Source organism: Camelina sativa, chromosome 20 (genome assembly GCF_030686135.1).
Source record: "Camelina sativa cultivar CO46 ecotype springtype chromosome 20, ASM3068613v1".
Classification (NCBI taxonomy): Eukaryota; Viridiplantae; Streptophyta; class Magnoliopsida; order Brassicales; family Brassicaceae; genus Camelina; species Camelina sativa.
Window position 1 is genome coordinate 6204628 of NC_141899.1, and position 17235 is coordinate 6221862.

The 17235-nt window shown below is 34.2% G+C and overlaps 3 protein-coding genes across 5 annotated transcripts; 1 reads left to right on the forward strand and 2 right to left on the reverse strand.

Annotated features, from left to right (window-relative positions):
- Positions 1-51: 51 nt before the first annotated feature.
- Positions 52-3208, reverse strand: LOC104769722 (mannosyltransferase APTG1). Of its 3 annotated transcripts, none has more exons than XR_015592873.1 (9): positions 2926-3196; positions 2627-2744; positions 2232-2336; positions 1679-1962; positions 1308-1589; positions 970-1200; positions 736-887; positions 482-650; positions 52-374 (listed from the first exon to the last, which is right to left on the reverse strand). XR_015592873.1 is itself a non-coding variant. In XM_087504960.1 (9 exons), the coding sequence occupies exons 1-9, from the start codon at positions 3132-3134 to the stop codon at positions 291-293; spliced, it is 1620 nt and encodes a 539-aa protein (XP_087361086.1). In that variant the 5' UTR covers positions 3135-3208; the 3' UTR covers positions 52-290. The 3 variants fall into 3 exon arrangements, 2 of the variants coding, with proteins under 2 accessions (XP_087361086.1, XP_087361087.1); XM_087504960.1 differs by having other exon boundaries at positions 970-1186; positions 2926-3208; XM_087504961.1 differs by having other exon boundaries at positions 970-1186; positions 1679-1965; positions 2926-3174.
- A 2856-nt stretch (positions 3209-6064) lies between these two features.
- Positions 6065-8278, forward strand: LOC104769723 (UDP-glycosyltransferase 90A1-like). The gene is made up of 3 exons (XM_010494002.3): positions 6065-7052; positions 7298-7642; positions 7727-8278. The coding sequence occupies exons 1-3, from the start codon at positions 6072-6074 to the stop codon at positions 7922-7924; spliced, it is 1524 nt and encodes a 507-aa protein (XP_010492304.2). The 5' UTR covers positions 6065-6071; the 3' UTR covers positions 7925-8278.
- On the reverse strand, positions 8214-11432 carry LOC104769724 (cyclic nucleotide-gated ion channel 18-like). Its single transcript, XM_087503433.1, has 7 exons — positions 10771-11432; positions 10341-10553; positions 9943-10253; positions 9747-9858; positions 9414-9650; positions 8930-9324; positions 8214-8856 (listed from the first exon to the last, which is right to left on the reverse strand). The coding sequence occupies exons 1-7, from the start codon at positions 11230-11232 to the stop codon at positions 8445-8447; spliced, it is 2142 nt and encodes a 713-aa protein (XP_087359559.1). The 5' UTR covers positions 11233-11432; the 3' UTR covers positions 8214-8444.
- Between the last annotated feature and the right edge of the window lie 5803 nt (positions 11433-17235).

Here is a 17235-nt window from a genome sequence, read left to right on the forward strand (position 1 = left end):
AGATTTAATTAACGATTCTGTTTATCTAAACACTTGTGGGCAAAAAGAGTGTGATTAAGAATCTTTGTCATCATAGAAATTAACTAGTCACAAATTAAACAAATGCTCTATCTGTAATTTTCCCGGTTGAAAATTTTACCGGAACAGATTGGAGTTAAAACGGTATAAGATAACCGAGATTAGACTCTTAAGGGACAACCGTGTGTTTGATTTTGAGACAGAGGAGTTCAGATAGATTCCATAGCCTGCCATGATGAGGCTAATGATAAGGCTGCTACTCTTAGGGATAACTATGTGTGGTTTACAACATAGACGACCACTGAGGATTGAAGATCTCGATCAACCTTGAAATGCGCGTGGAAAAACCTCTTCACCTGTTTCATCACCAACAAAACATATTTTAGTCTACAAATGTAAAATGTAAAATAAAAAAGCAAATACAGTCGGAGATGGCTAAAAAAAAAAAAAGATGTGTTCTTGCCTCTTTAAAGGAATGTTGTTGGATCATGAAATCTCTGAGTTTTGTTTCTTCTGATGAAAACAATACAATGTGACTAGGCGGCTCTGACCAGTTTCTAGCTAACTCTGATGCAAAACCTAAAGGGTTCACTAAGAACCGGTCTGACTCATCAAGTTCTCCCTTCTCTTCACTGTTTGAGAAGAAGAAGAAGATGAAGGAGAAACCTTAAGAATCACATACAAGCAAGAGCTGTGACTCGGGGCGTGATCCTTTACCTTGGGGTGCAGTCGAGAAATTGCATTGGAATGTTGTGATGGAGAGTGGAATAATAGGGAGTAGAATGGCACGGCATGAGAAAGAGGATGCTCTTTACTCTCCCTTTGTATGCTTCATCCGATAAGTAGTTCATCGCATCCTCGGTTCCTCTCTGTTGGAAACAACATCATTCCTTATTATAGCATAAATAGAGAGAGAGAGTGAACTCGGAAACTATATAGTGGTTTTCTTACCTGATGGTATAAACTCATATATAGTGCCATTGGGATATTGGTAGCAAGCAAAAAAAAGACTGAAAGTCTTAGTTTAGGAGACCACTTGGTGGTATGGTTCTGTCGAGGGACTTGCTCCTTTTTAGTGACTGATGATGATAATGAACCAGATACTTCCATTCGAGCAAACGCATACCCAGAGAATATCAAAGCTATTGGCAGCACAGGCAGGACAAACCTATCATTCATAATCTAAGTAGATGACACGGAAAACATAATTCATGATGAAAGGAGGTTCCATGCAAAGTATTGGATATGGAAAGTGTAAGAAAACGGGATACGTTCTACATTCATATTACCTGAATTCCTTGTGGCCGAGTACGCTGTATAATGCTAAAACCCATAGAATAAGAGCTGAAAGCTTATGATTCTTAGACTTGATCATTCCAGTAATGGAGAATGGTGTAAAAGTGAAAAGCATGACAAGAAATCCCTGGCTGAAGTACCAGTGCCATGGGTGAGTTCCGTAATAGTCTCCACCAGATGAAAGGAAATTAAACTTCAGAAAATTGAGAGGCACAATAACCCATGAGCCGTACATCAGACGGTCCAGCAAACAGGTGAAACCGAGGACCAAAGATCTAACACCAGAAGCAAGTTAGCGCAACGAAATCTTCCAAAGCAAACATCAAAATGAACATTGAAAAGCATAGCTGCAGAGTTAACTTACCCAATCGGGATCACCTCTAGAATGATGAATTTGACCTTATTAGGTGTCAAAAATAGCTCGAGCATCCCAACATATAACCATATGATTGCACTTGTTGGCCTTATGGCACATGCTAGGGCTGCTATGACCAAACCGCACTTCCGATTAACGGGATAGTTAGTTGAATGGTTTCTAATACAAGGCCAGTAGTACAGCCCCATGATGGTAAGAACAGTCTCCAAACAGTTTGAAAAGGTACGGTTCAAACAGAAGAAGACAAACCAGTTTGCCATTTGACAAAAGAGCTACTAAAAAGTTAGGGAAGCAATCCAGAATAAAATGCAAACACAAATAAAGAAAGAATAAGTTTTCAGAAGCATAAGAGGACACTACTAACAGACGTATCTCATCGAAGCTCAGGATATCTAATACCCTACCGGTTACATTCTCAGATAATGTTTGGCCTTTATTAACTAAGGCTAGTCTTGTTATTCTCACGGGTTGCAAATTCATTGACATATAATACAAAAGTAAAAAGAAATTGCTTACTAATGGACTGCATAGAAAAGGATACAGACCAGCTTGCAACATTTTTCCCATATAGAGCATCTGAGAGTTTATACAGATAGAGATCACCAATAGCTGAGAATACAGATTGCATGAGACGTGGAGCTTTCCTCTGCCAAGAAAGAAAAAAAAAAAAATTGTAAACACATATCCAGTGTCTATCTACCTTTGTTCGAACAAGGTGAGTGCCATAACTACGAAAACCAAAGCCAAAGACAGAGTCATAGCCAAACCCACTAGCCACTACTACTCCATTTTGACAAAATTGGAAACTTGTTAGAACTTCAGATTCTGAAGGAAACCCATATTCAAGAAAACAATGTCAAAAGGTTCTGCTTCTTTAGAACAAATAAGCTAATCACCATCAAGAAAAGTAGCAGCACATTGTGTAATAATACTGACCATTATGTAGGGAGTATCAAGGCCCGTAACTTGGAGAAGTTTATACAAGAATGCGAATACCATAGGATGCAAAAAGCTTCGTATTCCTCTCTTCCACTCCCATGTCATATAACCATACCTATCATTATCATCAATCAACCAAACAAAATCAAAAATAAATAAAAATCTTAAAAATAGCATTCTCACTTACTACTATGTGATTAAAGCTTCCGAGACGAATCTAACACTACCACAAACACCATAATCTCAGAACAAAAAGGCAAAGTCAAATTCAAAAGCCTAGAGATTAGAAACATTACCCAAAGACGGTGCGGTGAGCTACTTCAAGTGATTGCCAATGTTCATCAGGGTTGAAATAAGTCTTAATCAACAGAGCATTTACTACACGAAACCCCAGGCACAACAAGAATATCTTCCTCGGAGATCTAGAATCGGGTTCATTAACGTCGTTAACTGACGCGCCACCGTCTCCATCGCCGCCGGCGATCTTCCGCTTCCTTATTTCCATCGAAGAAGAAGTTTATGTTTTCAGTTTTGCGATTACCCAAAACACATATTGATTGGGTTGTTAATTCACTTCTCAGCTCAGCCAATATTTAATGGGCTTATATAAAATGGGCTCTAGATTATTTAGGCCCATTTCATTGTAATATAATACAATTCGACGATTAATTTTTTTTCTTTAAGAAAAAACATGGCCTAAGGGCATCTTTAACGGTAGAGTGATCTTAGAAAATCTAAAATAATTAAATAATAGTCTATACTTAAGAACACACATTCAACAGTTATTGTATAAGAACAATTTTCAATTACTTAAGAACAGTTATATCCATTATTTAACATTTTTATTATTTTAAAATCCTTAAGAACACAATATGTATTGTAGTAATAAAGATTGTCTTAGACCATGGCTACTGGCCGTTACTCACACAAGTACTCTTATTAAAAAATTAATAAAAAGAGGAAAGAGATAAGAAAAGAAGGAGAAATGATTCCTCCGGAAGGAACTAAAGAAACGGTTCTCAGACAAAATAACACAAGTGTCACCCTTTAAGTGGAACAAATATTAAAAAATAAATAAATAAATAAATTTTACAATAAAAAGATTTTTTTTATTTTGTTAAGTAACGATTCACCGTTTTTCCTACTAATGATGCCCTAATAAGACTATCTTCATTGGTGTTTTTTATTAGAAACTTTTACAATAAAAAAAATCAAAAAGTTATGAAAAGTTATGAGAAAGGAGAGAAACATTTTTTCATCAAAAAACATTTGAAACATTGCTTCCATTATTAGACTATTCTCATAGTTTAACTTTCTTTAAAAAATTAAATATAATCAAGTAATTAAAATATTAATTTATTTTGTTTTTAAGAAACTCTGTAGATTTTTTACTGACGAGGATAGTCTAACACGACTATTTTTCTTCTTCTTTTACCAATTTGGATGAGAAGTTTGTTGTATCCCCCTTTCTCTCTCGTCTAAACCTAAAGTTCTAAAAGCCGCCGCTCAACTTTTTTCTCAGATCTGAGACCGGAGTGCGGTGGCTCCTTTAGCACCGGTTCTGGTCTCCCTGGTTTGTTTCTTGTCGTCCTTTTTAGCTTTGTATTAAGTTATGAGAAGTTTTTTGGCCATCGAATGGGGTTTCTATCTATTTTATTCGCTTTGTGATTTTGGGTGTCTTGCGAAAGCGGTCGAGCGTCTCAGTTCTGCTTGGTTGGTGGCTCGTTTGAGGAAGATGGTGCCGGATCTGAGATCGACGGGACTGAAGTCTGTAAAAAGCCATCGTTTTTCCCCTGCACACAATCGAGATCAGTTCCACGCTCTTGTGCTTTTTCTTGTTTTAATGCCGCGTGTTTGGCTTGTGTGTGCTCTGTAGACAGCTTCGCCTCGCCTTTGTCTTTTCGCTCACCTGTAATTGCCGCGTTTTATCGTTAGTCTCCCTTTAGTTTCGTCTCCTTTCTAAGATGAGGCTCCTATTGTGTGAAGTTTATGCTTGCTTCTCTGCTTCAGATCTTTCTGTTCTTAGGTGGAAGTTGTTGGTGATGATAATTTCTGTAGATGAGTGTCGTTCTTGATCTCTTTTTCGAGACTCATCGAGGTTGTTTTGTCTCGCTCCTTGTCTTTGCGGTTCCGAATCTGGAGGATGTCGGTTCGCTTTTATGGTTTCTAACTAGGCTCTCCCTTGACGCACCAGCCGTCTATGCCGTATCTGGAAGTGTTTCATGAGGTTCTGTATTGGGCCTTTACTTGTCATATTATGAAGTCATGGTTCTTGGTTTCGAGAGATCCTCTCTCATTGTGATAGGAGGAGGCATTTGTGATCGATGTAGTGGCCATGGGCTAACATTGGTTCATTTCATTCGCAAGAACTTCAGAAGAAAAGATCGATTTAGTTGTTTAGAAATAGTGTTTATCTTTTGGGTGTAATTGTTAGTTTGCCTCTTGTTCTTAGTTGTTGGTTTCAATCTCTTTCGTTTTGGTTTTCAAGCTTCCTTTAGTAGTTTTAGTTGACTCCGGGGACTTATCTGTGTCCGCCGGCTCTAGCTTCCCTTGTTTTGGGCTTTAGACTCTGGGGATATATCATTTTTTCGCCGGCGAAATTGTATTTCTCAGTGTAATATTCCAAGTATTATCAATATAACATTAGACGACCAAAAAAAAAGGATAGTCTAACACGACTAGCCTTTTATAGCCGAAACTGTTTACTGAACCATATGACATAAGCCTATTCTGTCAAACACATGGCATACGTTATATATAACCATCTATACAGGTGTTAAATCAAGCACGAAATCATAATTAATGAACATTCTTCTAAAAAAGAATACGTATTTCGTTAGTATGCAAATAAATGTGATATTAATTAAAAAGTAAAATTTGAATCGTATTTTGGAGATTTTCGTGTTGTCACTTTTTTTTGTTGTTGTCATATATGTGTTGTCACTTTGTTCCTTTAATTTATGCTCTCTCTTTTTTTTTTTGGTTATTTTCCAAGCATTGATTCTACTAGAAAATTATACACCCCTCTGGACGTTACTTAGGTAAGAAACTTAACAAGCTAAGCGTTACTTTTACTTACGTAAGAAACTGACATTTACCCAAAATCTATCATTAAAATTGCATACTGGCATGCTGTATGCAGAGACGTGTGTCTAATGAAATAAGGGATAACATTTGTCATTATCAAAATTTCACTTATATATTCTCACGTGTTTTTCTAATGGTGTTAGAAAAACAATAGTACTAGTGTTACTTGGAGTATAGTACTACGAAAACAAAAACTATTTTGTAACGTTAATTAATACTGTATCTACGACTAGAAGCAACTTTAATTTAGGTAATAACTAAAACCATAAAGTCAGTCAAAAACAATAAAAACTCTTTTGGAAATACAATAATCCCTATATATATCAACCTATAAATATAGTCTTGTGAATGAACAATGCAAATAATGCAAAAAATGGACGTTTCATCATCACACCATGTGGTTCTCTTCCCTTACATGTCAAAAGGCCACACGATTCCTCTCCTCCAATTCGCCCGTCTCCTCCTCCGTCACCGCCGTGTCCTCCCCGGCGAGGACGATGGAAAACAACCAACCATTTCCGTCACCGTCTTCACCACCCCAAAAAACCAACCATTCGTCTCAAACTTCCTCTCCGAAGACGTCGCATCATCATCATCAGTCAGAGTAATCTCCCTCCCTTTCCCTGAAAACATCGTCGGAATCCCTCCCGGCATCGAGAGCACCGACAAGCTCCCTTCCATGTCACTTTACGTACCCTTCACGCGTGCAACCAAGTCTCTCCAGCCTCTCTTCGAAGCAGCGCTTAAGAATCTTCCCAAAGTGTCTTTCATGGTCACCGATGGTTTCTTATGGTGGACATCGGAGTCCGCCGCTAGATTCGATATCCCGAGACTCGCCTTCTACGGCATGAACTCGTACGCATCGGCTATAGTATCATCCGTTTGGGTTCACGAACTCTTTACCAAACCGGAAAGTGTTATATCCGATACCGAACCGGTTACTGTACCGGACTTTCCATGGATCAGTGTTAAGAAGTGCCACTTCGACCCGGTTTTAACCAACTCGGATCAATCCGGTCCAGATTTTGAGCTATTAATGGACCATATTATATCCACCAAGAAAAGCCGTGGAGTTATAGTGAACAGTTTCTACGAGCTGGAGTCAACGTTCGTTGACTACCGGTCCCGTGATGACCATGAACCGAAACCATGGTGTGTTGGGCCTTCGTGTTTGGTAAATCCTCATAAACCGGAGAGTGATAAACCGGATTGGATTGATTGGTTGGACCGGAAGCGAGAGGAAGGACGTCCGGTTTTGTATGTGGCGTTTGGAACACAGGCTGAGATATCAAACCAGCAGCTCAATGAAATAGCACTAGGATTGGAAAATTCCAAGGTACGTTAATTAAAGAATGAATCCAACGGACATGGTAATATTTATTACAGTTGACCAATCACTTTTATCATCCGATCGACCTAGCTATAATTAGTAATTTACATGCATGTATCCCATAAAATATTTTTTCCTCTTTTTATAACGTTTAATTTATATTTTTTCGTCTTTTATAACGTTTAAATTAGGGATGCTAAAATCATACATACAGAATGTTAATTAACGTGGTGTTGATTGGTTTAATAAAGGTGAATTTCTTGTGGGTTACGAGAAAGGACTTGGATGATGAAGTAACTGGATCAGGATTAGGGTTAGAAAAGAGAGTGAAAGAGAATGGGTTGATTGTGCGAGAATGGGTAAACCAATGGGAGATATTGTCACATGAAAGTGTCAAAGGGTTTTTGAGTCATTGTGGGTGGAACTCGGTACAAGAGAGTATTTGTGCTGGGATTCCCCTGCTCGCTTGGCCAATGATGGCTGAGCAGCCGCTCAATGCAAAGCTGGTTGTAGAGGAGCTTAAGATCGGTGTAGGAATCGAAGCTGAAGATGGAAGTGTCAAAGGGCTCGTCAGAAAAGAAGAACTTAGTCGAAAGGTATTCTATATAAAAATATTTTCAGTGAATCTAATATTAGATTAGGCACTAAATTTACTTTGTTGTTGTTGTTGTACAATTTAGATTAAAGAATTAATGGAAGGAGAGATGGGGAAAACCGCAAAGAACAATGTGATGGAGTATGCGGAAATGGCAAAAAAAGCTTTGGTACCAGAGACTGGTTCGTCTTGGAAGAATTTGAATTCTCTTCTTGAAGAGCTATGCAAGAGTAGAGAGCCAGATGGTGTTTGTGAGTTGTCAAGTGATGAACAAAGAGACTGAGGATTGGATAACAGTTAACCAATATAAATGCCTGGTTCTGTTGAAAAGTTAGTTTATAATAAGTTTTTTTTTGTTTGGTAGAATTTATAATAAGTTTAGAGAAATATATCCTGGTACTGTAATTCTAGGATGTTGGTTTAGTCAATTTGAAAACTTTCAAGCTTTTCAATTGTTTTCAGATTCAGTGGTGTCAATAGGAGACTTAGCTTGTTCTTCTTTTCCTCCGAGTATGATCAATTTCACAAAGTTGCTATTACGTTATTGTTCTTTTAAATGATCTCATAGTGAGTTTGTATCCAAAGACAGTATCTGATATAAGAAAGAAAAGAAATCATACAAACATTTTAAGAACAATGTATTGTGTACTCTACACTCTTTTGCTATACCTAACATCCTTAAACCGAAACGGAAAAAGAAAAGCGTTTGAAGTTGAAACAATCATATGGGGTTCCTAATTAACTATTTACCATCTAAAACCGAACATTTCACAAAAGTTTATTACCCCAAAACTCTACACCTTTTAATGATCATCTTCTTTGTCTATTGAGAAATCAGGCTCATCTGGTTTGAATAGTTGAGGCATCTTCAGACTGTTTGAAGATCCATCTTTCTTACCAGTAGTACTACTTGAAGCCTTTTGATTTGTGCCTTTTTTTGTGTTTGCCGCAAATTTAGATGCCAAGATTGTTGCTCCCAGATGTTGATTGTTGTTTGTGTTGTCCATTGAGAGGCCCTCGATATCCTCACCGTCGCTTCCATAGTAATATTCTCCAGTTTCTTCGTCTCCTTCATTGTAACCTGTTTCATCTGTGTAATAGTATCCACTGCTCTCGTGCAGGCTGAGCTCTTTCGCGAGCTTTCTTCGTTTGTATCTTCTCCATGCGGATTGGATGAAACATGTTCCCCATGCTCTCCACTGATGTGAATAGTACCTGAAAAATGGACATATGAAACTTAATTTAGCTCTGTCCTGGATCTTTTCACATCAAGATGTGTATTGTTTACCTGAAAGCGTGTTGTAGTTTTTTGCTTTGAAGACGCTTGAACTGATGAGCAACGAACTTAAGATCCTCTGCGCTTAAGGCAAAGGCTTCGACCTCAGAGAGGGCACGGACGCTTCGGGTTGAAGACGGAAGATTGAGTGTAGAGTTTGGCATTAAAGCCCATGTAAGAAGCTCTTCCCCACAGAAATCTCCAGGTCTTAGTGTAGTGGAGTTGAAGAAACCAGATCTTCCTCCATTTGTTGTCGAGCTCTCTATTTGTCCTCGGATCACAAATAGCATCTCATTCACCGGATCACCTTCACGGAATATGTAAGTCCCGGCTGTGCTTAAAGACGAGACAAGGCATCCGCATATAGCATCAAGAAGTTGATCATCCATTTGAGAGAAGAATGGGACCTGCACTTAGCAAAACCATATGATTTCTAAAATTGGAAAACAATCAAACCCACAACCGTTTTATATGAGGACAGAGTTGATGTATGTACCCGGCGGACAAGAGCTAGACAGAGATGACGTTGGATTTCACGTCGTAAGTCTGTAGGTAAAGATTGCAGGATTGATTCTTCATCGACACCTCGGGTTGCAAGCCATTTATATTGAACGAATCTACGGACACGTTCTTGAAGCTCTGGAGGTAGTTGACGATGTCTCATCCATTCTTCAGTGTCTCTTCTCTTAACTCTCCATTCCTCAACTCTTACAGACATCGATTGTAGAGAAGACTTTTTCACCAAGTTAAAAATCAAGATTAGAAAGACAAAAACAATGTCTCTGTATTGAAAATTTTCGCAGTCATATGAATAAGCTTTGAAACTTACTTGCATGTTACCAATCAGGAGTGTGAAGAGAATCAACCCAAAAATACAGATTGTAATACAGAACAGGGTCTCGCCAAGATATACACTTGTTGTTATATTCTGGCCATAAGAACTTTGAAACAAAAATGATGTTAGAAACAGAGGATTACATTCTAAGATAGAGACTATAACTTTTTTGGTTCAAAGGTTACCATACCTTAGATTTCTTAAACCCCACCAAAGACAATACAAGTACTTGGAAACGAAATCTGTGGTGGCAACTTGAGTAGTAAAAGCTTCAGCAAACATACCGAACTTGAAATTGGTAGTGCTGCTTGTAGCATCGCAATGAGAAAGAACCTGAGTAACGTTCTGCCAATACTGTCGCTCAGGTTGCTCAAGACTCTTGCAGTCCAAGAAGCTAGGAAGACAATCTAAAACTCTCAGTGCGTTATCTTTCTTGCATACATTAGACCAGCACGAGAACTGCCGCCCAATTGATGATAAATACCACATTGCTCCTAACACCTACCCACAAATAGAGATCCTCAGCAACTTTAACAGAATCAATATAAAGAGAAACACACACATGACACAACACAGAAAAAAACTTACATGACTAGCGAGGATGTAGAGAAGGAGGTTATATGCAGCTCCTGCCCAAGCAGTCTTGGCTATAAACCCTGTTGTCTTTATAATCCTTTGGTTTAAAGGGAATATGATAAATGATCTTGGAATGTATTGAACCAGAACGATAAGTGCTAGAGTGCTATTCGCATGATTAGCAGTCCCGTTTGTAGCGGCTGGGATTACTAGCCAAATCACAAGCTGAGAGATCAAAAGATTAGTCAGAACAAGCATGAGGCTCCCATGATGTATATCTCTGTTCTTTAATCCTAATCGCAAACTCTTAACCTAGAATTACCAAATTTTTTCTTTGAATAGACTTAAAACTAAGGTGACTTGACAAAGAAGGTATGTCGTCTACTATTACAAACACATCAAAGAGGTTCCTCTGTTTTAGTCAAAAGGCTTATATCAGAACCTGAGGAAGAGGAAGCATGGCAGCAACATCAACGAGAAAATCTGTTTTCAAGTATCTCATAGCGATCTCTCTAGAATCCTTAACAAGCTCACCGCGACCAAAAACACGAGAGCTTCTAGCGACGAAGGCGGTTCTAAACTTCATAAGGATGTGGAGTAGGTGGAAGATATCAGCGACGGTACGGAAGAAGGTGACTGTAGCGGCGAGGCTGATGTCGACGGAGAGACAAGCAGGACCACCGACGTAAGGGACGTAGAAATAGAGAGGATCGAGGAAGAGAGCGAGGATGGAAGTAATGAGAAAGACGTGGTTCCAATAGGTGACGATGTTGCTGTCCGGGTCGAGGATCTGATGCCGCCATAGAAGGAGGCTGATTTGGTTACCGTTGTCAGATCCTCTATTAGTGGCGGCGGAGGTTATGGTCTCCGGGAGGAGGCAGCGGAGAGACCGGATCTTATTCATCTTCCATGGCGGATTCCGGTGTTAAATCGGATTCCGCATTAAGAGAGAGAGATTGAGAGAGAGGTTAGGGCAGTTACGTTGCGTCGTGATTTTTTTTATTTTTTCTTTGAATTTTGCATTTTGATTTTTGATGATTTTGGAAGAAGGAGAGGGTTTCTCGCGGGAAAAGTGAGAGAAGGGCCATGGAAATAGGGAGAGGTAGTTTTCCGAGAATACGATTGGAGAGTGAGGGTATTTACGGAAATTAGAAGGTCTCGTTTTGTTTATGCAGTTTTTATGTTGTCGAAACAGCACACGTTTTGCCTCCGGAAACTTTCAATTGGCTTAACGTTTTGTTGTCGTTGATTGTTGGACCTACCTGGCCCAATAGTTTATAGATCGGCCCGTCATGTAATTTTAGACATGAGAGAAGAAACAAATAAAAAGAGAGAAGAGTTTGGTAATGTTGAAAATTCACTTATGTGGGATAATTGAATTTGTATGAGCTGATAAATACCACTACTTAGCTAGATTTATTATTTTACTAGGTGCTTCCCCACGCAACGCGTGGGTTGTGGTATAGTTGGCACTTTCTTGTTTTTTTTTGGTCTTTTTTCGTTTTCTCTTTTGTATTATTTCGTTTTAATTAGACATATACGGGCTTTACCGTCACTTTTATTTATACACTATATGTTTATACTATTTCGTTTTAATTAGGCATATACGGGCTTTGCCGTCACTTTTATTTATACACTATATGTTTATACTATTTCGTTTAGATGTGTATAATTGTGGCGTTTATTTTTTATGAATTATGAAGATGTTGTTTCTTGCTTTTGAGGATCCAATCTTATCATTGACTGATATTGTTTCCAATACATTTATTGTTTTATAGATTTTCTAATTAACTGCTTATGTAAACTCTTCATACGTTGATGTTGCAATAATAAGTTATTTTTAAAAAATAATTATCTTCCGTGTAAGTGATTATGTTTGTATGCCCATGTTTTGGTCTAATATCAATAAGATCGTTTCTGTTTTTCTTTAGTTGGCTTTGAAACCAATTTTGAGTTCAACAAATAATGGGTCGAATTATGGTGTTAATAAGTAATATAAATTCTTATGTATATATATTGTATATATGTGATTATAAATTTAGCTAACTAACAAATTATGTAATATTTAAATACAATCTTGAATATATATATATATATATATTTTATTTGTGGGAGGAATGTATGAAATTATTGGATAGAAGTTATTTTTGAGTTAAATAACCTTTAATGTCTTTAAAGTGAGTTAAATATTAATAAATTTTTATATGTGTCTTGACTTTTTTTAAAAGGAATACCAAGTGTTTCCTTCCAAATTTGAAGTGACATAGTATTTTAGTTTTCTTATATGATTTTATGAACTTCAATGTAAAAGTTTTTCAAAGTAATAAGTACACTCACTGATTGAATTATAAAATTTGGTATTTATTTCGATTAATCATCTGCTCTTTTAAATAAATTAAATAAGTATGTTGTTATTCCTACAAATAGGACAACATATATTATAATTTAACCATGGAGTTAAGCAATGGAAATGGAACTTGTGATTGCAAGACAAAATGCTTATATGTTACACATTGATCGTTTAAAAATGAATAGGAACATCTAATTCTCAAATAAAGTTGATTGTTTTGTTAAAACCAACATATGTGAATTTAAATTTAACTATGCAAATTTAAAAAATAAATATGAATAGATTAGAAAGGCAAGAAATATAAAAGAAATATTTTTTATATAAATAAAATAAAAATTGAAAACAATGTTAAATATATATAATACTTTCTACATTAAAATATAGAATCAAACTCTTATAAGTTACAACACATATGAGATATAACAACATTTGATATTAGTAGGAGAGGAGGAGAGAATGTTTACTATAAGATGGTAATCCAAATTAGATAATAGAGATGAATCTTTAAAAAATAAAACAATGTAATATATATACATATATATAATACTTTTAAAATTAAAATATAGAATCAAACTCTTACAACACATATGAGATATAACAATATTTGATATTGGTGGGAAAGGAGGAAAGAATGATTACTTATAAGATAATAATCCAAATTAGATAAAGGAGATAAATCTTTTAAAATAAGAACAATAAAAAATATATATCATGTAGTCTCTAAAATTAAAATTTAGCATTAACAATTTACAATGATATTTCATTTGTTTTTTACAACCAATACCACAAAAATAAGAAATCAAAAATAACAAAAAAAACGAAAAATGATTTGAGGTATTGTAAAAGAGAATGAGAGAATGTGAAAATGAGATAGTAAAAGAATGTCAATATGAGAGAATGATAGATTGAGAAAATGTTTATTTATATGATAAGAAATGATGGAAATTACATTTAGAACTATGGAGTTACAATAGTAATTTATTGTGTTTGAATAAAATTGAGTGGTAGAATATGATTAATACATAATTTATTTTATTTTCAGTTATAATTTTATTTTAATGTGTAAGTTAAATGTATTGTGTTTATTGGGTCTTAAATATTGTTTAAATCAAATAGAAAGCAAATAAAAAATAAATAAAAATTAGAAAACATTAAATGAAAATCAACCAATAAGGAGAGATAAAAACCTTACTTTTATATATATGATATATTGCTTTAAACTTTGAAATGAGAAATATATTATAAACAATAATTTTACATGAGAAATATATTAATTTAGCCAACCAAAATATAAATATAAGTTTAGCCAACCAAAATAAATTAAAAATATTAAAATTTAACTAAAAATATTTTTTCTTGAAAGATAAATAAGTTAGTAGGAGGAATGAATTAATGTACAATTATTGGATAGGAGTTACATTTGAGTTAAATGGAGTTACATGTCTTTAATTATAAATAAATATTTTAATTTTTTATAACCTAAAATAAAAGGAGTACCAAGTGGTTGAATCAAAATTCACATAATTCCAAGGATAACTTATATTGTTTTGGTTTTCACTCATCAATTTAATTTATAGTGCTAGATTTCATACTAATGGTTTCATCTTTAGTGAATTTAGTGAAATGATATTTTTAAAATTATATTTTATTTTTATATTTAAGTTCCAGTTCAATATGTTTTGTTTTTTGGATCATTTTTTATTTTGATTAAAGACACAAAAAACCAATTGTTTAATTATGTTCTTTTTGTTTTCAAAAACCTCAAATCATAAAAATATATATATATATATATATTATATTGATCTGCAGATTTATCAATTGGATCACAAAAACAAAATAGTCTTTATAAATGGATAATTATATTGATCTTTAAATATTATATTGATCTTTATAAATTATTAAAAATGATACATGAATATGTGAGATAACCAGAGACATAATAGATAATTACATATGGATCATTTCAACTTTATGATCTTATTGTATGGTGAATATTGTAAGGAAGTATGAAAATAATGACTTATAAGATGTTAATATAAAATAGAAAATGGAGATAAACATTTTAAAAGATTAAAATAAATATATAAGATATACATATCATACAAACTCTAAAACTAAGCTTTTACAATGATATTTGATTTGATTTTTTATAACTCATACAACAACAATAACAAAAAAAAATACAAAACAAAACAAAACAAAACAAAAAAGAGATTTGAGAGTAATGGAAGAAGATGAGAGAATGAAAGAGTGATAGACTAAGAGAATAAGATAATGAGTATTTATAGGAAGAGAAATGATGGAAAATTACATTTAGAAAAATGAGAGTTACAATTCTAATTTATTGTTTTGTTTTAATACAATTGATTAATACAACTTAGTGGAGAAATAAAGTTAATGCATAATTTATAGAGAGAATTTATATGATTTCAGTTTTATATTGTGTGAGTTAAATGTGAAAATTAATTGTTTTTCAATTTGTGTTTTAATATAAATATTTGTTTTGTTAAAATTGTATTGCCAAATGGACTAATAAGGAAAGAGTGAAACCTTACTTTTATATATATATGATTTTTTGTCAACATACAAAACCGTGATTAAGTTTTTTATACTGTTTTTTTATATATTTCCGTTATTGACAAAAAATTATAAAAATTGTCTTACCCCATAGATAAAATAGAATTTGTAAATAAAAAGGATATATAAGGAGCACGCGTACCAAACATTCTGCGACAATATATGGTAGTGGGAGAAGATAGTGTACATATGTATGTTGGCAGTTGGCACCATAAGATAGTGTGTTAGTGTGTGTTACCTATAAAAATAACAAAAAGGGAATAAGAAATACTTAGAAACAATGATGCGAATATTAAAAAGGAATCATAACGAAAAAAAAATGAATACTAAAAAAACAAATTTTTAAAAATTACGTCAGGGAAACATAAATGTTTATCCACACACACAAAAGGAACAACAACCTCCATCATATCATTCTAACTTTTCCACTACTAAAAAACCATTTCCACTATTGCTAGCTAGCTATTTAGTATATATATATTTTGAAAGCCTCCAAGGACATCAAACAAATACATGCTTATATATATGTTTCCTCTAACTACAATGACGTATTTAGTGCTTAGTTTTATTAAGCAAAACCAACTTTGAACCGAAATAGAGAGAACATAAACTCGTGCGAGTAGATTTGAACCGGACGATATAAACGAAAATAATACGATCAATACATAAATCAAAGCACTGGCTAGTAAACCCAAATCTTTTTTAAGTGCTATTATTTGAGCGGAACTATTAAATGAATTATCGTTGACCTTTTTTATACGTTACGATGTGGAAAATAAAACGAAAACAAGTGTCGCTCGAGATACTTTATATCCCATGCAAAAATGTAAATTATACCAGCAAAATAAATATGTTTGTATACACCAATTTAGCCTATTATAGATCTCAATAAATCTCATACTACCAGAAGACTAATTGCTAGCATAATTCGAAATCATTATTACCAATGAATATATCTCATAACCTGTCCCAAAAAAAAAAAAAAAAACGTAGACATGCATGTAAAACATGATTGGGTTAACGGTTTCGAAAGAATGATCGATCTATAATAGTATTAGCTAGCTGCCTCATAAAATTATTTCTCCCATCTGACACAAAGTAGTAAACTTTCAATCGAGAGAAATAACGATAACATATAGACAAGCTTATATTTATATATACAGTATATGATTTTATATTTATCTATGTATTTTGTTAAATGTAATTATGAAACAATGATGTCATTCCAACTGAGGATTAATCATGCATGGATCTACAGATACGATGTTGGTTAAACATTATTATCGACTAATTAATTACTTCTGATTCGATGATGGCTGATATTAAGTATGACCACGTGTGGCAGATTTGAAACGCAAATTAGAGATGTTAAAATATAGAATCTGACGGGATCCAATTCCTTTATTTTTCCACCTTTTGCCACTATGAATATTATATTAAAAACCATAATTAATTAAGAAGTTTTACACTCTTTTGAATTACTTTATTCTTTTTCTTTTCATGTTGAGTACACTATACGAAAAAATACTATATTTGTTGTTGTTAAAGACAAAAGAAAATCAACAAAATTCAGGAAAAAAATTAAAGTAGCATTCAAAGACAAGGCAAATACAAGTTTATATGAAAGATGTCTTTACTAATAATACAAGGAACACAAATTTGCCCTCCTAGAGAAAAACTTGTTATTTCAGAATAAAGGAAATAAATATAAACTACTATACTTGTTGCTCTTCTTACCAATAAAGTCGTTGGTGTTTATTATGAAACAGATTATAAAAAAAATAAATGATTACAAACATGTAATAAGATGGATGGCAAAGGGTTCCCACATCCCATTCTAGGAAGCAACAAATTTCCTTTTTGTTTGATTTACATAATTGCTAACGACGGACACAAGAGGAAATGTATCGTGAACATTTCAATCATTTGGGACCCAAATGAAAAAGACTTTGTACATAAATATATTGTTTTATTGAATAA